Source organism: Oryzias latipes, chromosome 9, assembly GCF_053564925.1.
Source record: "Oryzias latipes strain Hd-rR chromosome 9, Olatipes_Hd-rR_3.1".
In the NCBI taxonomy this organism is placed as follows: Eukaryota; Metazoa; Chordata; class Actinopteri; order Beloniformes; family Adrianichthyidae; genus Oryzias; species Oryzias latipes.
Window position 1 is genome coordinate 24,724,791 of NC_136245.1, and position 24,873 is coordinate 24,749,663.

At 40.6% G+C, this 24,873-nt stretch overlaps 1 protein-coding gene across 1 annotated transcript; it reads right to left on the reverse strand.

The window, feature by feature from the left end:
• Positions 1–340: 340 nt before the first annotated feature.
• Positions 341–21,091, reverse strand: LOC100125463 (transducin-like enhancer protein 1). The gene is made up of 20 exons (XM_023958375.2): positions 20,263–21,091; positions 19,861–19,961; positions 19,256–19,319; positions 18,396–18,440; positions 13,869–13,931; positions 13,612–13,716; positions 10,616–10,832; positions 10,312–10,328; positions 8,208–8,321; positions 7,744–7,797; positions 7,506–7,655; positions 7,294–7,432; positions 7,008–7,207; positions 6,066–6,142; positions 5,684–5,933; positions 3,361–3,608; positions 2,944–3,091; positions 2,698–2,848; positions 2,403–2,479; positions 341–1,743 (listed from the first exon to the last, which is right to left on the reverse strand). The coding sequence occupies exons 1-20, from the start codon at positions 20,284–20,286 to the stop codon at positions 1,636–1,638; spliced, it is 2,352 nt and encodes a 783-aa protein (XP_023814143.1). The 5' UTR covers positions 20,287–21,091; the 3' UTR covers positions 341–1,635.
• Positions 21,092–24,873: the final 3,782 nt, after the last annotated feature.

The following is a 24,873-nucleotide window of genomic DNA, read 5'->3' on the forward strand; positions in this document are numbered from 1 at the left end:
TTCCCTAATTCTACTTGTGTGGAATAGATAGAAATTCACATCCTGAACGAATTTAGGGCTCGAGAGTTGAAGCTTTTTTACCCTCTGACTTGTGCCCTTTGTAGAATCGCTTGCAGTTTATGGTAGATGGCGTATACTTGTATAGCGCTTGTTTTTACCTTCCTCGAAGGCCCAAGGCGCTTCAGTCTCAAACCCATTCACATACTGGTAAGCACTGGCGCCAACCTTCCACCAGAGGCAAGGTGGGGATCAGCGTCTTGCCCAATGACACTTCAATGCATGGACGGGTGAGGCAGGAATCGAACCACCACTGCTGCACCACGGAGGCTATAAAAACCACTTTGATTTTTCCTGATTACATGTAAAAGACATACAAAAACTGTTTATTTCTAAATCATGTCTTGTAAGAAAACAAAATGTACAATTTTATATACAGACCAAAAAGGACAGAAAAACATGACAGAACATTACCTGCACAACTTTAAAATACTTTTAAAACAGTTTTATCTTGATCTTATAATATTCTTTATGTCTCTGTTCAAATGTGCTAAAGGAGGTTTTAGTTTTATTTTCCAATAGCCGAGCACTAATGAACTGCTAAAAGATTTGTAATTGGATCTTGTTAAGGAAGTGGAAATAACCATTTACACAATAAGACATCGAGTGTTGGACTGATGAAGGCAGGGAGATGATGAGGTTAAGACCTGTTGATTTGATGTGAAGGCTGTGTCATATAAAGAAAAAAAAAAATCACAGTATAAAAGCTACCAATGACCCATTCTTATGCTGACCATCCATCAGAGCCTGAAATCACCAGTGACATCTCAAAAACTCAACTTCATTAGAAGAAAATAACTTTTTCTAAACTGAATGCAACTAAGCACTGTTTTGACATTTGTGTGCATTGAAAAGACAAAAAAAACTTTCCAATTATTTGTACTTCAAAATACTTTTTCAAAGTCTGAAGTTGAAACAAAGAGCGTGTCTCAACTCAGAGGTTTTATAAAAGAATACCGTTAAACAACCAATCTCCCCTTTCTGTGCCTCCACCATCACATTTGGGAATTTTCAGAATTTTAGGCTTGTTTCTTCGTTTTCACCCCTTTAGAGAAGTTAGTATAAAAAAAAAAATTATGAAAAGACAGGAAAAAGTTGTAGGTCCCTGCTTGACTATTTCTGGAAGCGAATGTGAAGCTTTATATTTTCTGCATTCGTTCTTCACCCCTTATATTTTTTTTTTTTTTTTATATAAAGTCTTGCTCATGTTTACAGATTGGCCACTTTGACGCTGGCTGAGAAACCAAATATTGGCTCGAGTTCATTCAAAGATCTGTATCCAGTCGCCTTTTTGTCACTAAACCCCCAACTGGTCGAGAAGCAGATGATCCAGAATCCACAGTTTTTCTTTGTCCGCTCCAATAATTTCCCTCAGATGTGGAGTCACGTTCACAGGCACAATAAATATCTGCAGGTTAAATTTAGCCTCCTTTCAGCGTCTCTGCAGCAGGCGTAAGAAAACAATAAATAAATGTCCTGGTAAAGTTCCTTTCTTCTTGTGATTTCTCGCTCCACGAGAAGAGTTCCATGGAAACATTTGTAGTAAATGGAAAGCATTGCTGCTTTTTTCCAAGGGTTTCAGTAGATGACTTCATAAACAGTGGCCTTCTTATCACCTGACCCAGTGACGATGTATTTGTCATCCACAGATATGTCACAGCTCAACACTGAAGAGGATTCTTTAGACTGAGAAAAGAAACAAGAAAAGAGAGAATCCCATTATTACCAAACACAAAAGTTTTTAATTACATCCGAAATAAAAAGTATTTGTCGTTATGTAAAGTGATATTTACATATCAACACTATGTACTTTGTAAAAAGTATTATTCATATAAATGATGACGTTTCTTAAGAAATAAAAAAGCTAAACAGGATTAACCTTTAAGTGATGCTTATGCACCGGAATCAAACTAAATGAGCTACTTTTAAACCAACAAATGCACAGGAGTCAAAGACATTATTCAGAAAACTCTTATTTTTATGAACCAATGCTTGAAAGAAACTGCATTTGTGAAAATGCAGAAAAATTAGGGGTTTAAATTGAGTTTAAATTAATCAATTGATTAAAAACAAGCAATATTGATTCAGTTAATTAATTCATCTATGTTTTTTTCTTCTTCCATCTTTTATTTAGTGTTTAAAGATAAGAATTTATTTTTATTTTTAGAAAATGTTGTCTTTGTTTAGTTTTAATCAGTTGTGTAAAAACTATTTTTCTTTGTCAAATAAATTGGTAAAATAAATTGTGAAATGATTAAATTAATTGCATTAATGCTCAACCCTGGTTTCATTTGTTAAATAATTTAAAAGACATTTGATTGAATGAACAAATCCGTTTTCCCAACCTGGAATATGCTGGCTCCATAGGGTGTTCTCCATGCGTTCAATAAGTTGTCCTTTCCGGTGCTCACAAACCATTTGCCTAGTGAAACACAAACACACAACAGGAGAAAAAGAAAAGAGAAAATGACATTTTCATCAGGAAAAAAACTTTACAGTACCGGTAAATAAAAATGTTTTGTATCGTGAGGAAAAATTCAATCACTACAGTTTCTTTATCCAGACATAAAATTTTAGGATACGTTTGTTTTGAAGAAGTCTAAATTGTTTGCACAAACAGTGAGACACTGGGCTGCTTACCACAGTATGCAAACTGTAGAGAAAGAACACAGCTCTCATGTAGGTGAAGCTGATATTTATCAGGCTTGGTGACATGAAGGACCTCCACATTGCTGCTCTCCATCCCAACAGCAAGCCATTCTCCTGTGGGACAGTAGCCCAGAGAAAAGATCTGGACAAAGGAGAGGAATTAGGATTAAAGTTTTGATTCGTAATTTACGCCCTGACTTTTAACACAGAACAAATGGGGGGAAAAAACTCAAATACCTGTGAGGTGAAGTCGTGCTGCTGCAGCTGCCGTCCCTCCCTCAGGTCCCAGGAGCGGACAGTGTTATCCAGGCCTCCTGTCCACAATTTGGTGCCATCGTTGGAGATGTCAATACAGCTGGCCCCATCGGTGTGGCCCTGGAATTGCCTGAGGGACACACATGCAAGTTCCATTTAGAAAGCATTGTTTGAATACATAGATAAATGGCTTCAGCTTTAGCTTAATCAAGTTCAGGCCGAAGCAAATGTGAGTCATATTTAAAGCTATCGATACAACAATGAGTAGCATCTGTTTTGAAAAGAAAATAAACCGAGTGGTTGTAGATAACCTCTACATAACTATCCATACCAGGCATAAGTTACAAATGACATTAACACTAAAAAACAGAAGCTCTGGGCAATAAAATCTATTTTTACCTGACAAGGGTCTGATTGTGTAGATCCCAGACTGCGATGTTTCCATCGCTGCAGCAGGAGAAGCAGACCTTTGAGTCTGGACTGATGGCCAGAGCGTAGCAGGCTGGTGCCGATGACGTCAACTCTGCTTTAATTCTAGGAGTGGGTGTGGCCAAATCCCAGATTGACAACGTGCTGGCCTCACCACCTACGATAAGCGTTCGACCATCGGGGAGGAGACGACACGAGCGGATGTAGTTATCCCGGTTCTGAAGAAAAAAAGGCATAGTTTATGAATACGTTTGTTTAAAATATTTTGTCTGTATCCATGCAACATAGTACAACAACAGCTATTAAAAATTAATTGAGTAAGAACTATAGAATGAAATACTCTTTAAAAAATGCTTAATGTGGCCATCATTTTGATTTGTAGCTTTTCCAGTGGCAAAAAGAGAAAAAAAAACAACAGTTATGAAGATAAAGAACCGTCAAAAGAAACAAAAGGCAGACTGTCTTCATCACTGTGAGGTTGTTTACCAACTATGCAAAAGAAATGCAAAGTCAAATTCACGTTGAGCTTGGAATCAACTGAAATGGTAATTTCTTACTTTATTAATACACATCTGTACATTGCAATGTGTTCAAGACAGAGAGATGCTTGTTTCCAGCATTTTCATCCTAATGAGAAGTGTTAGGCTAAAGGCAAAGTCCATGCCAACTCCTAATTAGTCTGAATGTTGTCCCTTGTCCTACACAACAGCATGAAAGAATTTAAGGAGTTCAGTTCTCCCAAATTCTACGTTCACACCGGGAATGTAATGTGCATTCTTGAACATGCATTTAGCAGGGATGGGCTGCTTATTCTTGTTCTTTTCCTACCGTTTACTAGCACAAGTCTTCAAACTATCATTGGAAGAGGTTAGGTGTGAAATGTCAAAGTGGAAATCTCACAGACTTTTTCTTTCACAGCTTTATTCCGATATATGAAAGACTTGGTGTCGTATCATTCCGGCCGGGAACAAAATGCAATTATTAATATCTCCTCGTGATCGATTTTCAAATGGCACTTGAATGTAAAAGGAACACCATCCATACGTTCCTACCAAATCAGATGTGCTGATTGGTTTGACCTGGTTTGATTTTCTAGCTTGGCGACACGTTTTGTACATGGGGCCTGAAAACATGAACATGAGTTTTTTTTACGTGGAAACAAAAAACGCGCATTTACAATGGATTTTTATAGGAAGAGATCACTTGAAGTCCCATTGCTGAGGACGGTGTGAATGTAGCTAAATAGTTTTGTCATTCAGACCAACTTTAAATATTAATTCTCCCCCAATTGTTTTTGAAGCACGCTCAACATCTGGAATCCTCTTAAATAGTACTAGCGCTGCACGATATGCGATATTATACCATGGTCTGGGTAAAAACTCGATTCTGATTGGCTGCTGGGTGTGCGTTAAAAAGTGAGATACCACAGGATAACTGCAACTGTGTTAAAAGAAGTTCCGTCATCTAGCTTAAATGTTTTGGATCACTGCGCCGGCTTCTTTAAAACAACCTTTTGCTTCATCATTTGGACAAAAACGAGCGGTAAGAGGTGAACTTTCTCTGAATTCATGCTTCAGATCAGCAAAAGCGACCCAAATCGGAAAAAAAGCCCACAATTAAGGACTAAAAACTGGTTACTATTTATTCCTTTTGTAAGTGACCATGGTATAAGTGGGTTAATGGCCTTCAAAGCATGCATTATTACTTTTTAACGTCTCCGCTTTGCGTCGGACGGTTCAGGCTTCCACGGCGTGCGTTTAAAAGTGATAATGCACACTTCGTCGGCCATTAACCCCTTACTCAGTGATCAGTATTACGTTGATGTTATAACTTGCGGTACCTGAACAAATAGCAAAACACCCAAAAACATCAATTCCATTTCACTGCAAAAGCTTAATTTAAATAAGGGTCAACATAACTTCAATCATACTCCAAATGACCGTATACATAGGAGGCTAACATCTAACATAAAAAAGATCCATCCGATTGGTCAACAACGTGAAGGCGTCCATCTGATTGGTCAAATGCATAAATGGATTTATTTGATTTGTTAAATACTTCATGCTGCCATAAGATTGTTTTTTCGCACTTATTGTAATTGTCGCCGTCTATTGCAATATGCATATTGCACAGCGTGATATCACGATAACAATAAATTTGCGCTTTATTGTGCAGGCCTAAATAGTACTTGTTCTTAAAATGGTCAATCACACAGTTGATAAATAATAAAATAAATATTTTCCATCAATGCTAAATAGACATTTTCAATGCTGTAACCAATAGTTTCACTAACCAGACAATCAAGCTGAGACACGGGGCTTTTGTTTCCTGGGTGACTGATGTCCCAAACTTTGACACAACCTTTTCCTCCCGTGTATACGTGCCGGGTGGGGTTGCTGATGGTGACAGCGCACACAACCTCTCCGTGGTTTAGGGTGTTGATCTGACGGGCATGGCGGGGAATTCCTGGTCCCACCAGAGCATCTGGGGGAAACGGGACGGGCTGCATTTGTCCATCGGCCGCGACATGAAATGAATAAGCACTGATAACACAAATGGGGAAAAAGAAGCGGTTACACATTTCAGAGTAAACATAGAGAGAAGCTAAATTATAGAAAAAGTACACTAACTGAATAAAATATATTTATTCATTACTTCTACGTAAAAAGACTTACGGTTTGCCACCAGGGATCCCTGTGAGACTAGGAGGCATTCCAGGAACCCGCATGTGAGGATGAGGGTCAAAACCAACCTTCAAGAGGGAACAGCAACAGTGACAACACAAAGTAAACAAATGTCAGTAGGAAATGAAAAAACGCTTACAGGATCATGTTGACCTGTGGAACAGAGCACTTATGAGCACAGAGCAAACAGATCCCCTCAAGCGCACACACCCCTATGAATCCAGATGACGACTATAGGAAGCTGCAAACACAGGCAGAGCTGTGTGTGCTGCAAACCCCTGCTCTGATTCGTACAGCAAGTAAACACACAGAACTGGGTTGCTATTAAGTGTTGCCCAGACACAGCTGTGGGTCCACTGAACCTATGTAAACTGTTTAATGAACACTGTGCAAACACAGTCAAGAAGGATGAATTGACGGGTTAAAATGCTCAGCAGCATGCACACTTTTTGAGGAATATTCCAGAAGAAGCTATTGAAACTTTATTCATCCTCTAGTTATTTAAAATACAGTGGTATTTTCAACCACTTCTTGCACTCAACACCCCAAAGAGGCCAATAATCAAACAGAAATAGTTCAAAACAAAACAACAGATACTTGTGATTAGAATAAAAAAGCACATTTAAAGCACAATGAATGCACAGTGGCATTCAATTGTTCTTTTTTTTTTACTTTTCTAAATTATATTTTAAAATAAGCATTACCCAGTTAGCAAACAAAAAGGTTTTTGAGAAAAAACAGCAAGTAAAAAAAATCATAACTGTTTTCACTGGTAAAAGATTTGTCCCACAGGGCAGAATTAGTAGCTTTAAGCTTTAAAGTTGTTTTACTTTTATTTCTAAATTTGTGTTTACCAATTGCTTTGCCATTACTTTAATTGTCATTTATGCTTTATTGTGTGCGTTTTGTTGTCTGCTCCTGAAATGCTCTTACCATTGGAGAACGACCATATGCAGCCACGGCGGCTGCAGCCGCAGCACTCATCTGAGGAGACATGTTGTGCAGCCCAGCAGCATAGGCTGCAGCACCGGCTGCACCAGCTAGCTCCCCGTTCATGCCTGCTGCATGGGGCAACATACCAAAGGCACCAGGATACGGGCCCGGGACAGCCAGGGGAGTTCGCAAACCTGCAGCTAAACACAAGAGGAAAAGTTAAGAGTCTGCCAGTTAGCTTTTCCAAAATATAAAGTTTGCAATAAACACGCTCAAACAAACTAACTGGGAGGGTGAGGTATATCCATTGATGAAGGTTTTGAGAGACTTGGTCGGATTCCAGGTGTGGAGCTTGGTCCAGGTGTGGAGTCACCCCTGGGAGTGGGTGTGCTCGACTTCAGTCCAGGTGTTCCCGCCTTATCTCGCTGTCACACAGGAGACGACTTTCCTTAAATATTTTTCTAAGTGACTAGGACTCACAAAAGTGGCGGTCCTCACCATCGCCATCTCTTTGGACTTTAAGGAAGAGGAGCTGGCTGATGAAGCTGTGGAGGCTGGACTGGAGGGGTCTTTCTTAAGGAGTCGGGCTTTATCCAACCCATTCTCTCTTGGGGAGGGAAGAGGTGTCCCACGCGGCGAAGCAGGATCCTACAGAACACCCACAAAAATTCAGTTACACACAGTAACATGCACAAAAGTGAACAACAAATTAAAAAAAAGAAGTATAAATACTGACCTCATTTGAAACATCCACCACCAAATTGTCGTCGCTTTTCTCTGCATCACTATCCTAATGGAGCAAATCACAGAATAATGTAAATTAGAGACACAACAATAAATGTTTTCCTCTTTATTTTAAAGTCCCACTCCAATAAACTTTTGATCTATTATAAAAGTCTTCCCAGAGGTCTTTTCATTATGATTATGCCGTTTATAGCCATCCAGCTGAGAAAAAACAAAACCTGCCCATTGTATTTTTTACTAATGCACACTTTTTCAAACAGCATCAAACTGTTTTTTTCTTTTCATTTGCTTTTGATTCTAAATTATTAAAAAAAAAAATACTCAAACGTGCAATCTTCTTGTATATGTCCTCCATTGTAAGAAAACTTTTTAAAATATTAAATACACAAAAAAAAGGATTTTTATTTGGGTAGGTCTTTAAAAGCAAGACAGATCAAAGTTAAACCCAATCCTTACATAGTGACTGGAGTCCTTGTCATCCACCTTACGTTTCTTGTTGTCGTTTTGATAGTCTGGCCCATTGCGCCGCTTATCCGAGTTCCTAAGACTTTCCGGCAGCAGCGAGTTACTCTGCAGGAATGAGAACAGATGTAGATAAGAAAGGTAAGATACCGCAAACAGAAAAAAAGGTTTGCAGGAAAGAAGGGATTCTAAAAATGCAAAGGGTTTTAGTTTAGCTCCTGCCTGACTGTGTGTTTAATCTGCGTGAGCTTACTAAGTGGTCAGATCCATCAGCAGTTATCTACAAGAGCTTTCAGCAGAGCAGGTTAGAAAAACAGACTCTTGCTTGCTAATAAGTTAACAGCTCACATGGACATGAATTAAGCAGCACTAACATTTTAACAGCAACCTCTTTTCACACTTGACCAAAGACAGTCACAGCTAAACACAAACGGAAGCCTCTGAAGTTGATGATTACATTAAGTGGCTCTCAAACTCTATCAGTGCTCCCTCTTCTGGCTCTGACAAGCCGCGCTAGCTAAAGCCTGATTGTGTGTGTGTGTGTGTGTGTGTGTATGGAGTTCAATTGTCTGTGAAAGCCTGTGTGTGTGTCATTACATGTGCAACAGACTGTGGTTGTGTGTTACTTGCATAACACTTTAGTGTCCTAAGACTAGGCATGCATGCAAACACACACACAACTGCTAAGCAAACAGGCACACAAACAGAGTCATCTCTCTCTGGCCTCCTGACCAATGAATCCTTTTGTTAATGGATTAAAGCTTCATGCTGAGTCCATTATAGTCTCAGCCTGTCAATGAAATGTTCATCCAACAAACACAAACACATGCGCATGCACAGACTCAGCGAGGGAGTGAGCACTTCAAGGGGGAAAGGGTAAATGAAGGATGAACAGCTAGAGGGGAGGGGGGGCTTAAAAAAAGAGGAGGGAGGACAGAGAAGATGGAGGGAGGGCACAGAGGGGCAGAAAGGGTGACAACAGACGAGGGATGGTGGAGAAAAAAAGCCTTGTGGGTGGGAGATCTTTATCCAGTCAAAGCCCCCCCCTACTTCACTCCCACCTCTTCATTGAAAATTTTTAGCGAGCTGAGACGCACTGACCCGCTAAACATAAGCAATCGTGCACTCCGTTGCTCCGCCCCATTCGCTTTTAACATGGTGTGTCCCCTCTCACACATGAACACAAGCTCAGTGTCATATGACTGCCCCCCCCCACCCCCCACTCCCTCCCTTTCTCAAGCCCTCCCCTCCCAGAGGTGGTGATATTAAACACAATGAGAGTCTTTAAGCGCAGGATCAGGGGCGATGGGAGGAGGGGGTAATCTGCTCACTGAGGTGTTAAATAGTCACAACAATGCAAGCCAGGTTGGACAAGCTTGTGTGTGAATGTGTGTGTGTGTGTGCCCGCATGCGCGCACGTTTGGGCACTTGTGACCATGGTAAGAGGCTCATTTGGAGGAGAAAAGAAGCCAACCAGTTCCGAGCAGATCTAGGGCATAACTAAACAGGCAGGCCAAAGCCCTACCCCAGAGACTCCCGATATACACAAAAACACACACACACATGCACTGAAACAAGCATTCAACAACATATGTCAGGATGAAAGCAGTGCTATATTAATCAATTTAACTTAGATTTTTTTTAATCAGGTGATGTAGTCATAATGTAATTATAATATAAATTCCAATAACCACTGAAGAATAGGGAGTCAATAATAGTTATTTATTAAAACTTATTAGCACCATGACAAAATACAATAAATACATAATGATTTCACCTTCCTTGCATTTAATTTCACAGTGCTCAACCAAAGTTGACTCAACACGACAACACAACTTCCAACAATAGTGAGGCGATTGCCACTTACATTTGACACAAAATGTATTTGAGCCTCACAGTCAACAATAATTTTTTTGGCTCTTTGAGTCCTCAAACCCCCAAAGATGTGCTTTCAACTGAGCCAAAAGAATAAAACTCAAATGTATTACCAAACTTCAGGCCCCCACGATTCAAACCACACTGACTGACAAACAGAAAGGAAAAGTCGGTTGTTGTTCAGAACAGGAAGTTTTTACGGGCAGAAAGAGGAACTACTCACTGTGCCGGGCTCTCGCTCTGTTGCCATTGGAAAAACATGGATGCAGTTAGGGTCACAGGGTAGAACGTTCAGCCACATGGAAAACCACAAACGACAAGAAACAAAAAAATACAAAATTAGCTACATTGAAAATAATTACTCAAAAAACTTTTAGTACGTGAAAGGGAGTGGGAAAAGCATTACATATACCCCCCCCCGTATGTTAACATATTTCCATGGTTGCTATGATATAAGACACAAAACTTTAAAGGTTAATAATAGTATCCACAGTTTTTTACTTTTTCTTTCCATCAAATCTCCTCACCTCTAAGGAGTTCGGCCGCTGCAGGATGTGAGTCCGGTCCGGACAGATGAGGCTTTTTATCTCCGTCTTTTCCTACCAGATGGGGAGGAATCGCACCAAGTGCTCCCGATAGAGCGAGAAGACCCGCTGAACCACCCAGCTGGGAGGGATGGAGGCCAGCAGGGTGAGGGGTTAGTGGAACAGGGGCACCCCCATGGTTATGGGATAGATGTTGTTGCTGTTAAAAAAGGAAAACAAAGTGGGATGAGCTCAAAAAAATATACATATATATATACATATATATGCAGAGTCATAGCAAGCACAACATGTGTAACTGCATGAGACTTTAGCTGAAATAAATGCGAACCACAACAACACCTGACACCAAAAACTTAGGACACGTGAATGAAACATAGCCACCAGTTAGTGAAAAAAATCAATAGCACTCTGCAATTTAATCAATAAACTTCTGGCACTATTGAAGTCATCAGCAGAAGGAACAGTATCTGTAGTGTCTGGGGTTTACAAGCTGCTGCTCTCTATGAGAGGGAGAACACATCCTCTTCCTTTAACCACACACATACATACATGCATGCACACACACTCCTTCCACTGAGGTCAAACACTGAACAGTTCTGACAGCTGGGATCACAGCCCAAAGCCTAAGATGTGGAGGGAGCAGCAGAGGGGGTTGGAGACGAAGAGAAAAAGGAGGAATGACGAAGAAAGAGCAGGAGGGGAGAAAGTCAGGAGCCCCAGCTGCTGCTTGCGCTGTCAGTTCTTGCTAGGGTGTGAGGCAGTTGAGGAGAAAGGAGATGGAGGGAAGGAAAGAAGAGGGTCAGGAAAAGAGGGAGGGCAAGTTTGGCAGGCAGCCCTGCTCTCTCTTTCACACCAAATCAGGCGCTCGTCTGAGCGTGAAATGCCTTTGTGTTCCAAAACATCATTATTGCCTCTTCAGACAGCAGCCGCGGGAATCCAAGCTCACTGATTCGCCACAAGAAGGGGAGGAGGAAGAAGGGAAAGAGGAGAACAAGGGGGCACAGGAGGCAACTCAGCAGGGGAGGAAGGAGTGCTGAAGGTCAAACCGACTTTTATCTCACCTAATTGACTAACCCCATATGCCCCCCATCCCCACCCTACAACCGCCTTCTTTCTTCCTCTCCGGCCATTTTTCACTCCGTCTTTTCGGAATGAATGAATACAACAAAAAATAGCCTTTTCTCCTCAACCCCCATGTCTACCTGACAGAAATGCCAAAGGTAGGCCACATGCCCTGTCCATTATTCAGACAAACACACCCAGGGGTAACATTTGATCACACACGCAGAAACGGACTGGATAAACTCGCCAGGCACCTCACTACACTGCCCTACCCTTTCTGACTGTTTTCTAACCGAAATGCATGCTCTGCTACACATAAATGCTCACAAAAACAGATGCAAAAAAAAAAAAAAAAAACCTCACACATACATACGCGCACACACGCAGAGAACCCCCCGATGAGAGCAAATGGAGGGGAAGTATTGGTGGAGGCAAGGGGAGCCCAGTTTGTCAGGGGATGTTAGTGTGAGCTGGTGCACGTAGGGTGTGTGTGTAGGTAGGGCCAACATGCTTCATTACCCTCATTTAACTCACAAACGGGGTGAATGACAGGCTGGCGTGGGAGACGAGAGGAGACTGGAGAGGGGAGGGGGTGTTCATCTAAGAGCAACGCTGTGAGCCACCCCCCTCCTTTTACAAACACCAAAATCCTGCAATTAAGACTCAAACAACAACCGCCAAATCCCCATCTCATCACACACAAATTGGGAGACCCAGCTCAGTCCGCACCAACCGAAAATCCCGCCCCACATTTGAACAAACAACACCCCCGATCTGAGTGCTTACTTTGTTCATCTACTGAGGTTATGGACCCCCGCCATGTCCCAAATTTACCTAAACGCCCTTTCATGAAGCAGTAAAGATCCACGAATAACATCACTCCAAGAAAACAGAGTACAATCAAATCTACCCCCAAATTTGTTAAAAAAAAATCCATTTGTGTATTTTCTGCACTATAAGGCACACTTAAAAGCCTCTGTGTTTTTCAAAAAACGACAGTGCGCCTCTTAATCCGGAGTGCCTTTTATATGGATTAATTCTGGTTGTGTTTACTGATGTCAAGACGATTTTGAGAGGTACACGACGCTCTGTCAAAATGTCAGTCTTTTTTTTAATGAGTTGCAAACAGGACCGGATGTTCTTATGAATACCGTAACACGAATGGGGAGAAGTAAGTCAGACTGTTATTTTATTTAGCGTGTCGCTAACAAGGTTGAGGGAGTAACGTTTGTTTAAGAGGTATCAATCCGTTTATGTGTTGTACACACTCTAAACGCAGAAATGTAGCGGTGTCTGACTTTTTTTTTTTTTTAGTTGGGAGTTTAGTTTACGAAAACAACTTAGTTCCAATGACATATTTCCCCATTAAATAGCAATAAAATATAGGTATATTATTACATTACATTAGGTTGGGAGTTAGCGAAGTCACAGTAATGTTTGTTTTAACGGTATGGGTCTGGTTTTTTTGACGTGTTGCAAACAAGGTAGGGAGTCCCAAGTATTGTAAATATTCTAACGTGGCTAACATGTAGCGTGTTACAAACAAGTTCTAGAATTACTGTGAGCAAAGTTAATAAAAAGCCTGATTGACAGACGGATTTATCTCCAACGCTTGTCTTATATTCGATGTCCCTTATAGATGACAAGTTAAAAAATAGACCATTCATTGACGGTGCAGCTTATAATCCGGCATGTAGTTTGTTTTTAGGGCTAATTGGAAAAACATTGTATTAGTAATTTAAAAATAGATTTTAAAACATTGACTAATAGCCTTTGAAATCTACACAATCCTCATACAGTTTCTTAAGATCTTCCAACAAAACACACAATTCCCAATTTAAAGAAAAACACATAAAAGACACAAATCATTTACATTTAAAGTGATCATAAATAAATAAAATGAGAGAAATACACACTGTTGGTGGAAGCCCTGGCAGTCCTCGTACCCCGATGACAGCATTAAGCTCTGCCATGGTCACCTGTTTGGCTCGCTCGACAGCTTGGACGACCTGCTGCTGATGCTGGGAAACGCACAGACACACACAGGGAAACTTAGCGCCAAACAAATGAGACGTGCACTGGAAAAGCTTGGAAATAAACAGTTGGGAGAGTAAAACTGGCAAGGCCAAACTCCTTTAAGTAACGCACAGCTGAAAGTCACACGCATACTTACCTCCTGTGAGAGGAAGGGAATGACTTGAGCACAGATGGTGTTTAGTCTCTTGGCAATCTCCGTCTGATGAAGGAAAAAAGGTGGAGGAACAAAGACTTAATTGCATACAACATCAATGTGTTCATTTAAAAAAAAAAAAGACAGCTGTTCAATTACACAAATACAACAAGACAGGTACACAGGCATCTCAACTTTAACACAAATACTACACTTGAAGCTGAAGTCTCCACAAGACCTAAATACTACCCCGCAAAACAATGCAATTGACATTTTTGTCTATTTATTCCAAAATGTCAGCATTAATAACAAAGGCCTTTTCTATCTGAGGCTCCCTCGGCTGACCTCATGAGCAGTATGCGTCTCACCTATCCCATTTCTTTTCTCCCTGCGCCTCTTTGTCGTCTATGTTTCCATCCATCTTCCCATCAGCACTTAAACATAATCTAATCAGCCTTAACTTGGTTTAGTATCCCCCAGTATCCATGCCAACACATACATGCCTCAAATAAAATCCTGGAGGTGGCTAAAACTGGCTGAAACCAAACACCCCTTCAGAGCCATCAAATCAGATAAAGGGGCTCGTGTTACTTAATACAATCAGACAGATACAACATCATCCAGGGATAGGAGGGAATCGAAAGGCCTGACAACACACATCTCCATTCATTTAAACAAGAATAGGAAGGGAAAAAAACGGTTTGCTAATTTTAAAGTGTTTCAAATTTGTGACAAATTTATGAAGCTAAAGTTCAGGACAAAAGTCCAAGAGAAGCTAATATGTTGTCAATCTGTAGCAGCAAAACATTATAAAACTGAGAGGAAATTATTTAAGTTTACGAAAACAACTTATTTCCAATGACATATTTCCCCATTAAAGAGCAATAAAATATAGGAATTAGGGTTGTGCCGATGGACGATACCATCGTCCATCGTGATGGGTGAGTGACATCCCGATGGAGAGTAACCATCGTGATGCCACGCCCCCGCCACGCTGCGAGTCGACACCATAAGCCGCGGTTACATGTGAAAAATATCTTGACCGGATCAATGGTCGGATTAGAATCCAACCGTGTAGATGGTCCCAGAAAAATATTTTCAGAATATAACAAACGTTCACATGGGTCACACTTTCGGTCGGAATAAATCATTCGCACATGCGCAGTAGGGTTTGAAAACCGGAAGGGGATATAATTTCCGCCGAGCAGCAATTTTTTTCTCAAACTTTATTGAATGTAACAATTCAATACAAAACAATGTTAAACAGTGCCGAGCGGCTATATACATTTATATGTCAGCTCGGTAATATACAAGACGATCTTCTAAACGTGCTTTTAATAATGTTACGGTTATTATGAAGCGTCTGTTTGCTCATCGTTTTATTTTTAATCCGTGTGGTCAGTGCTTTTTCTGTTGAAAAACGGAGCCGGAAGCCAGGATTAGCAGTATGCTAACACGGGCTAACAACATTAGCATGAACATAAAATCCATGCGTGAAACGCTACAATCTGCATCTTGGCTGGACGTAAACATGTGGAAATAACATCAGCCTTTATTTAGTCGGGACACGACTGGAAACACAAATCCATGTGATTGTTTGAAAGGTTTCTAAGGACTGAGCGGCATTTCTGCTTTGAAGCTTACACCGCCCCAAAGCGCTGTGTGTGTGCTCACGATCCTCTGCTCAGACACACACTTTTAGACCCGGTTCTGTGTTCGGTAGCCCGTTCCCCTAGAGCTGCGGAACGGATCGCAGTTCTAAATCTCCCACATACTACCACTCATGTAACAAAGCATCCCCCCCTTCCCCTCAAACACAAAGCTGTAAGTCCGCGCTCCGTCGGTCCACTTGACTGCAGGAGCGGACCACTTCTTTTCTAGTTTGTTTGTTACTTTTTTTGTTAAAGTCACTTCCCTCAGTTTATACTGGATAATCGCGGATGAGTCATTAGTTGGGAAATAAAATAAATAAAGTAAAACAACGAATAGCAATTATATAAGACCGAAATATTAAAAATACCCCCCTCCCTGCACGACGATGTCATCGTCCATCCCGATGGTTGACAGCAAACATCAACGGCCAATTTAAGGGACATCGCCCAACCCTAATAGGAATATTATTACATTACATTACATAAAGACGAGCATGAAACTCATTCAATCCTCACAGAACCAACTGTTGAGATCAAAGAAATGAAATGTGTTGATGAATCATAACTTACAGACAGACTAACCATGTTTTAAAACTGTTCTCAGAGGTATTTTAAGTATGATTATGCAGTTTTTAACCACAATTAAAACAGAAAAACAGTCGTTTTCTAGGACAGTTTCAGCAGAGCGGCTGGAATTTGTTAGAAATGTCCCTCTGAGCAGTGCTGGGACCGTTCGTGCGCGGAGCAAGTCCACTCCCCCTTCCTATCACCCATCTGTTTACACACTCCTGTTAGCTTACAGCCCCTCAGAACACCATTGGAGCTATCCAGCTGTATTTCGGTTTCGAGACAGACGCCACGTCAAACGAGGAAAGCAAAGACGTACATGGATCTAGTCATCTACAGGTGGATGCGTCAGTCATTGTTTTTTCAACATAAGAAATAAGCTTTTTCAATAACAGCCTTTTTTTTTTTTACCTGCTCCTGATTTTTAAGCTTCATTTTCTTTACATATGTCCTCTATCATGAGAAAAATCCCACAAAAACACATTAAAAACACTATTTTCATTGGAGTGTGTCTTTAAATAAAGAAAACCTTTTAAAATTCTGTCATTGATCTGTGGTTATTCTTATAACACAATAATCAATAAGATATGTAGGATAGCTAAAAACCAGAAAAGTTTATAAATTGTTTTAAAAGTTACATGCAGACAGAAAGCAGCCGAACCACCACCGATAAAAGCCTGATGATGGGGGAACTTTAAATAAAGATCTATTTCAGGCATAACATACCTGTACATTCGTTTGCTTAGTCTTGTTGTAAGCCTTTAATTAGCTTTGTTTAAAGGCTAAGTGAATAAGACGTCTGGGAATAGTGTTGCCATTTACCACCAGGAGAACCAAGCAAGCCTAACTAACTAACTAAACAGACCACAAATAATCCAAGTTGATATCAAAGTAAATCCAGACAAGAAAAACAAGGGAAACCAGATACACATGTTCACCCAAAACACTTGCAAAAAGTTTGTGTTTTTTCTAAACTACAGAGAGTTTACTGTGGTGCATTAATCCACATGACACAAGTTAAGAGAACAGAGGGAAGCTGAAAGCATCAAGGGGCACACACTGCCCTAAAAGGGAATAGGCCTCCCATTACACATATAATTGGAGCATTAATGCCACACTATACAGACCCCCCCCTCTGTACATCCCCAGCAGGAGGTGGGTTGTTAGTCTGTACCCCCCTTACCCCCCGCCAAAGAAGCTTGTTGCTCTGACAACTGCAGCCTCAAGCTAATGACCTCCCTTGGAGCTTTAGTGCATGTGTTTATGTCCGTGTGGACAATAGAAAGAGATGCATCTCCCTCGCAATGAAAGAACAGCAGCTTCACATGGACGTAAAATGAAAAGAGAGAACCAAGTAAAAAAAAAAAAAAGGACAAGAGGAGGGGTGGGGTCTGGGTCAAACCACAAGAATGATCCTGCAACCGTTATCAGAGTGGGCAAGCCAGACAGAAAAGGACAGAGGTGGGAGGAATAAAAGGAAGAAAACAACAGAAGAAAAGAACATGAGGGGAAATGCAATGAGAAGGGGGGAAAAAAAGTGTAAAAGAGACGGGGAACCATCTCGATTTCTCTGTGAAGTAGCCAAGCCAATTCACCCCTAATTTCCTCTGGTCTGACTGGTCGATAGCAGTGGTAATTACTGATGAATGCTCTGAGCTCTGCACCACTCCTGTGGGGAAATGTGTGTTTGTGTGCATCAGGAAAAAAAACAAAAGTTTCCACAGCTCTGAGTTCACACTTTTTAGACAAAAATGTGTATATTTCACCATTAATCTGCATTTTTATGTAGACTTATTACCCAGTGTATTCTAGTGTGCATGCAGTGACCTTGCTATACCATAGAGCACCTTTCCATCTACTTTAACCACCAGTTTAAAAAAAAAGGGGGAGGGCACTAACACTGTATATCCTCCATCGGCTTCAGGTTGATCGATCCCTTTGCCTCCCCGGCCCTGCCCCTCTAATGTAATAAACCATGCCGCTCCTCTAGACAGCACCAATCAATCTACAGAGCCATTCATTGTGCCTCTGGGCTCAGCCGGCCAGCCCTAACTGGGGAAATGGAGACAGAGCCCCATCAATCACAAATAAACACACAAACACACACACACAAGCATTCAATATATACAAAAAAAAGAATACACAAACGAATAAACACAAATATACAGCATCTGTGTGCCCACACAAACACAGGACATGTCAACACGTACACAACAAATACCACAAAACCCCTTTCGATAAGGAAGTGGAACACAAAAGAAGGAAGAGGCTCAAACATGAAGATGTAGACGACACAGATAAGCAGGCGTACCTGTTTGTGCATTTCAATGTTGAGGCCGTACGACATCTCATAGTACTAGAGAGAGAAGAGGCACATGTCAGTGAGATAAACCCCGAAAACTTTGAAAAGTATCAAACTAAAAAGCACATCTTTAAACAACACGGGCAAATTTGTCAAATGCTTCAACTAATAAAATAAATAATTTTTCAAATGAATACTTCAGCTTCCCCTGTAGCCATTTCTAACTGAAACTTACAGGGCTACAATTAAAAGGTAAGACTTTGATAAAAAATCATGCAGTTTTTGCTGTTGTGCATGTTTTACTAAAAAAAATGTCCCTTGATCATTGCCAGAGGCAGTTGTAGTCCAAGAAAGTAGATTCGTCAAATGCTGTACTTCAGATTCCAATGTATTTTTAAACAACTAAATTAAACTCCACTGTCTTGTGGGGTCTTCATCAATGTCTGAGTAAGACTACACATAAAAGACGCGTCTGAGGCGTTTTCCTTTGAGTGTCAATGTGGCTTCAAAGCACTTACAGGCTGTTAAGACTTAAAACACACCTTTCTGTAAAGGTAAGGAGTGTTTTAGGTATTTCAGTTTAACAATACAGTCAACACAACAGCTTCACCTGAACCAAACTGATATTTTTTACGACATTTTGTTGGCTGTAGTTTTTTTTTTTTTTTGAAGTTGCACATATTCTTGGAATGTTGTTTTAGTTGTGCGAAAAGCCTTCTTGTTGTTGTTGTGATTGTTGGGTTTTATTACACCTTTAGGTAAAAAGCACAGTTAAAAAGACAAAGACACCATAGGAGCCTCAAAAACCCAAAAAACACCAAACGCTATATGGATCTCTGTTAGGTTCAGGAGCAGAGAAAGAAGCTTACCATCACGTAGTGTCTCTGCATCTCAGTTTTTTCACTGGCCAGCTTCTCACACTCCAGTTTGAGACTGAACAAGAAAAAAAGGAACACAATCAACTCTGTGACAAAAATTCAATCATCTCTCTTTTCTACCATCAAAGTTTAGATTCTTGTCAACAAAAGAAATGAAAAAAAAATGTCTGTTTTATTTAAATGTTTGACGAGGATCGGCAGTTTCCACCTGCTGTGCCCAACATTCCATAAAAACACAAATTACAGATCAACTACTGAAAAAGTACACCAAATAATACTTGGAGCACTATCTACACATGCAGGGACAGAAAGGAAGATTTATGAAGCCTCCCTGTAACTCTCACCCATCACTGGACCTACCACAGTGAAAGTACTAACTGCTTATGTTTTTGCTTTTCACTATGTGAACCCAGTCAGGGTTGGTGGTTTTGTCTGTAGCTAGAGTTGTGTGTTTTTGTGTAATGTGGCAAAGGAGGGCAGCTGTGGTTAGATGTTGAAAGTTTGTATTAGCGGGTGGATGACAATGTGAAGAAAAAAAAGAAATTCCTCTCAGAAACAACAGGCCATTCAGAGTGAATCCCGTCTCTGTTGTCCACCTGTGGTACTGTGCCTGAAGAAACTGGAACTCCTCCTTGATGCGGTCAAGTGACTCAGGGATGGTGAACTTGAAGGGCTGGCCCGGGGCCTGATGGGGTGTCTGAAACACACCAACACACAGGATTAAGCCGTCTGCTGCATATGATCTCCTCCTGCAGCTAAGATGTTAGATCAACAACTTCTCAATTTTTGATCAGACAATATTATCAGTTCTTCTTTGATGCCCCCAGGGCAGATGTAGAGCAGAATTATCAAGGGAAAAGGAGATAAGCAGGCATGGAGCCTGAGAGAGCTTGTGGTGGTGGGGGTGTGTGAGACGTGCAAATCAAACAAAGAGGCAATACTTCCTGTAAACAGTTTCAACCTGCTGAAGTATGGAGCAAAAAGAGGAAGTAGCTTACCGGGTGTCTTCCCTGGGGAAACATTGTTATCTCCGGGGAGACTGCAAACGCGTCTTGTCCTGAAACCCCGCTAACGAGGGATCAAATGAAGCACAACAAGGATGTATGAAGCTCCTGATTAAGGAAACTAATCCATCCGCCTTTCAGTTGTCCTTAAATATTCGAACAGAAAACCAAATCTATCCACTGCTCGGTCTACGTTCATGGGCCGTTAGCGTGAATCCCCGCTCCTGGCTGGCTGTGGTCCCGGGTCGTTGTCCCTCGTCCGCTTCAGCGGCAGCGTCCGTATATAATCAACCGGAAAAAACACAGCTCATTTAGCCGGAGCCAGCTTGAAGTTGAAGGAGGACGGCGAGAACCAGGTGAGAAGGCGAGGCAGAAACCTCAGTCACTCCTGTATTTGTTTGGCAATTCTCCGGGAAGGAACCGTCAACCGAACGGGCAAAAATAACAAAAGAAAAAAATAATGGAACCGTAAAACACCGAGCTTTAGGTTAGCATCATCACACATAAATACAAGTTAGTTTCACTGAAGAGTTTCCACTTGGCTAGGTCGGTAGTCGGCGGTGAATAAATCAGGGAAAGATGTATCCAAGTCAAATTTGTACGTAAGCCTGTGTCCAAACTAGATTTTACAAAAATTAGGAAATATGTCGTTAGTTTTGATAACAAAAAACTCCCACAGCGGCACGTACACTCCTCCGTCTCGCTCTGCCTTCCATCAATGGCAACTTTCTCACGCGGTGTCACGCTTTCCGTCTAACCGAAACTCTGAACCAGCCCTCTAAATGGTCTCTAGCCAATCAGAGCCGCCGATCCACGTGGGGCCAACGACGTAGCGTCGGCAGTCGACCAATAGGAGTTCGGCAAACTTCCTCTGGTCCGTTGACCTCGATCAGCTAGAAGGATTCTAGCCAATGAGCATTCGATAAGGATGTGGAACTTTTGAGGCTTACGGGGGCGGGAATTGTGGTGTGTAAAGCAAGTTTTACCTGTCAATCAAAGTAACGTGGGCCAAAAGGAGCCGCAGATGCGTGCGCATGAAACACATCCATAAAGATGCTAACGAGCATGGGCATGTATTTAAACAAACAAGAATAAACTCTATCACATATGCGCAAAAAATAAAAAACAACAGAAATCCATGTTTCTACCCACAGAATTTCATTCTGCTACTCTCTTCCTCTCCAATTGGAGCCAATATTTGCACTCATCTTATACTAGCACTTACTCCATGTCCCACCTCCTAAAGGAGAAATCTAATGAGCTAACTCATATGTTGCATTCATAATAAGTTCTAAATTGGTGAGACAGCACAGTTATTTCATCAATGACTTTTAAAGTTTTTGAGATATTTTAGGGTTTTGGTAGCAGATTTCTTTATTTCACGACAAGATTTTGGTCAAATATTTATACACTCTGTCATTAAATAAACAAACTAAGAGCTATATTTTTGTTCGTTTTTTTCTGACCAGATGTGACAAACACATTTTTATTCATTTTCTTTTTTAGGGGGACTTGAACTATACGAAAATATACATTAAAAATGCAAAAAAAATATGATTATTAATATTGTTATTATTTGTTTATTTGTTTATTTATTTATTTATTTTTATTATTTGTAGTTTTCCCAATGGTTAAAAAAATTGTTTTTTTTCCCAAATTTCAACAAAAAACATTAATAGAATTATCAATAATGGCAGTATAAATAATAAAAATTAGGTTTTGACAAAAAAATGAATAAATAAAAAACGACAGCGTCTGATTTACTACTTGTTAGACTCCAACAGATAAAGTATATTATCCAGCAAATGTTTATTGGCTAAATAACACATAATGTTGTTTATTTGGCTAAAAAACACATAATTTTGTTTTCTTCTGCATATTTACTCTGTAAATTTATGAAGAACTTGATGTGAAAACATGAGTTGACCGTCTTATGTTCTGAAGTTTTGTCAACAAGCACCCCCTAAGTGGCAGTTGGCTCTCAAGTAACAGTAAATAAGTAAAGCGCACTTATTGCTTTCTCTACCTAATTAATTTATTTGTATCTGCTTAGTTCTAGTAAACCTGAGCGGTTTCTTATGTTGTTGGATAACAGCTAGCGGGTTATAGTGACCACATGACGATTGAGGAGGTGACTGAAACTGGGGTTTAAAAGCAGGCTTAGTGTTTTCTCTGCTCCACTTATCCCATCTAAGTACCCCTCACTTCACATAGAAAGCCCCTGAGCCCCATGCTGACCTGTGATTGGCTTATCCAGCTCAACCCCTGACCCTGCGGCCTCTGACATCTGCAGCGGCTGATTCCTGACTGTGACTAACCATCTCCCTCTCGCATTTGCAAACATACACTCCCCCTCGCATAAATACATGCAGGTGCAAGATAGTAGTTGGCACTAACTCTGTGTAACTCACAGTTGTGCATGTTTCGTTTTTATGACCTTCTCTTTGCTTTAATGTCTAAATTAACGGTGCTGTAATAAAGCCAAACCAAAAAAAATATATATATTTTTTAACCAGACTGATCAGATTGGTTTGTCTCTTCTTGGCCCAATTACACTATCATTTTTATCTTCTTCCTGACGACAGCAACGACCGGATGTGACAGAAATAATTCTTGTAAGAGTTAACGTATCTGCAGCTCATTTTACTTATTTCGCTTCCGAGAAAAAAAGAAAATCAAACGTTATCTCTAGGTGGCTACAGAACACACAAAGATGTGATGATATTGTCTCAGTTTTGAGACTTTTGGTAAACTTGCCATCTGAGAAACATGTCTGAGCATTTCCTGTTACTCATTTGTTCTGTACCATTTCTCAAAATCATGCTTTTCCCTTGTGTTGGTGACATACCGGTACACATAATATGTCCTAAACTTTGTACCACTTGCTTCTCTGGTCTTTTTTTTCCTTCTATCTCAACACAGCTGTAAATTGTGTAATTTTCTACTCATTTTGTTGACGTGAAGCATTTGAACATACCAGACACATTAACCTGAAGCAAAGTCAAATAACATCTCCCTGGAGTGTGCTGATGGGTTTAAAGCCAAACCCAAACCAATGGTTACACAGTACATTACATCTCAAGAGGTTTCTAAACAAAAAGTAATGATTAACATTTTTCTACCAGTGCCTTTTCCGCTTTCAAAGTCTGGAAAAATAAGAGAGAGTATAAAAAAATGTTTTTTTTCATCCAAGTCTATGAGTTTATCACTTGGTGACTATCATATCATAAAACAAAAAATCTAATTTATCTTGTTAAATGTGTTTACAGAAAACAAATCTTTTAAAACTACCATGAGGAACGTATGTTTTCCACACCAGTAGACTATGGACTCTGCAGGTTTTTAGTCCAGATTAGAGTTTGTTTTCCCATTTAGCCTGCTAATGTGAGCTGGTGTCAAAGGTCATCTGAACCAAGCAAATGGACTCCGGTGTGTCTGACAGTTCAGTCTTTGCACGCAACCCAAGACCTTGTCTTCACAGACGGATCAGAGTTCACTTGTTTAGTCCACACCTGACATTCCAAGAAAACAAACTCTGGTCTTTATCAGACACCTTTGGTGCAAATCTGTTCTAAACTGCTATACCATGATAGTGTGATTCACTGACTGTCACAGATATGAATCTTGTGACTTGTTCCGTAGAGCCAATTTGAAACGGCTGGATGACTCCGTTGGCTACGTGTGGGACTGGGACCTGGTTGGATGCCCAGGGGGCGCGGTGAGCTTCATTCAGTGTTAGTCCTTGGGTAAGACCTTTTGCGCTACTGCCTGTAGCCACAAGGGGGTCAGAGTCTGGGTCCCACAGCCCAGATAAAACACAATGTTATGTCAGGAAGGTCATCAACCGTGAAACACTGCCAAACCACCTGTGCGAACCAGTGAAAGCTGATTCGCTGTGGCAACCCCTAAAAGGATAGGCTGAAAGGTAAATAACATTTGAGCCCATTTGAAGCCTTTTTTTTTTAGGTTTCGAGTAGTCGCCATTTTGGTCAAATTGTTAAATGCAGCATTTCCAAAGAAATAAACAGAAATGTGACACAAACAAGCCAGTCTGTTGTCAAGACACACAAAGACCTGGGTACCTGTCAATCAAAAGGCCACATCTCATACTCTTTCCAGGAGGGTTGACCTGAATTTTGAATCTATATCCACGAAAATGAAAAAAAAAAGTGTTTGGAATCTATGCATGTAAAAAAGAAAATTGGAGCAAATCTTGCTGAGTTTCTTTGAGTGGTTACTTGTTGAATTGATTTGTCTCCAATAGGTTCTTTTTTGCAAATGTGTTTCAATTCAGAAGCTAAAGTCCAAACTTGATCTGGCTTAAGATGCCTTTCATGACTGAGAAAATGAAAGTGTAAGTCCTCGTGCATAAATACAATCAAACTGCATGTAATAAAATGCAAAAAGATCAGGGTGTCATGAAACTGTGGCTGCCTCAACTCCTGTTTTTCAGACTCTTGTTGGGTTCTGCAGTTCTGCTTGGGGTCAGCACTGTTTCTCTAATCTTTATACATATGAACTGAAATTACAGCATCGATGAACTCAACTCTAAATGTGATGTTTTAAACGTGACATATCCACCATTCATTTTTTTTTTTAAATATT

What these genes read in the sequence shown, in the direction of transcription:
- LOC100125463 (XM_023958375.2), bottom strand. Translation starts at nt 20,286, where the DNA reads ATGTTTCCCCAGGGAAGACACCCG. An exon ending in CATATGGTCGTTCTCCAATG is followed by an intron (nt 6,143 to 7,007) that starts GTAAGAGCATTT and finishes TCCCTCTTGAAG; the next exon opens with GTTGGTTTTGACCCTCATCC. An exon ending in ATGGAGCCAGCATATTCCAG is followed by an intron (nt 1,744 to 2,402) that starts GTTGGGAAAACG and finishes TTCTTTTCTCAG; the next exon opens with TCTAAAGAATCCTCTTCAGT.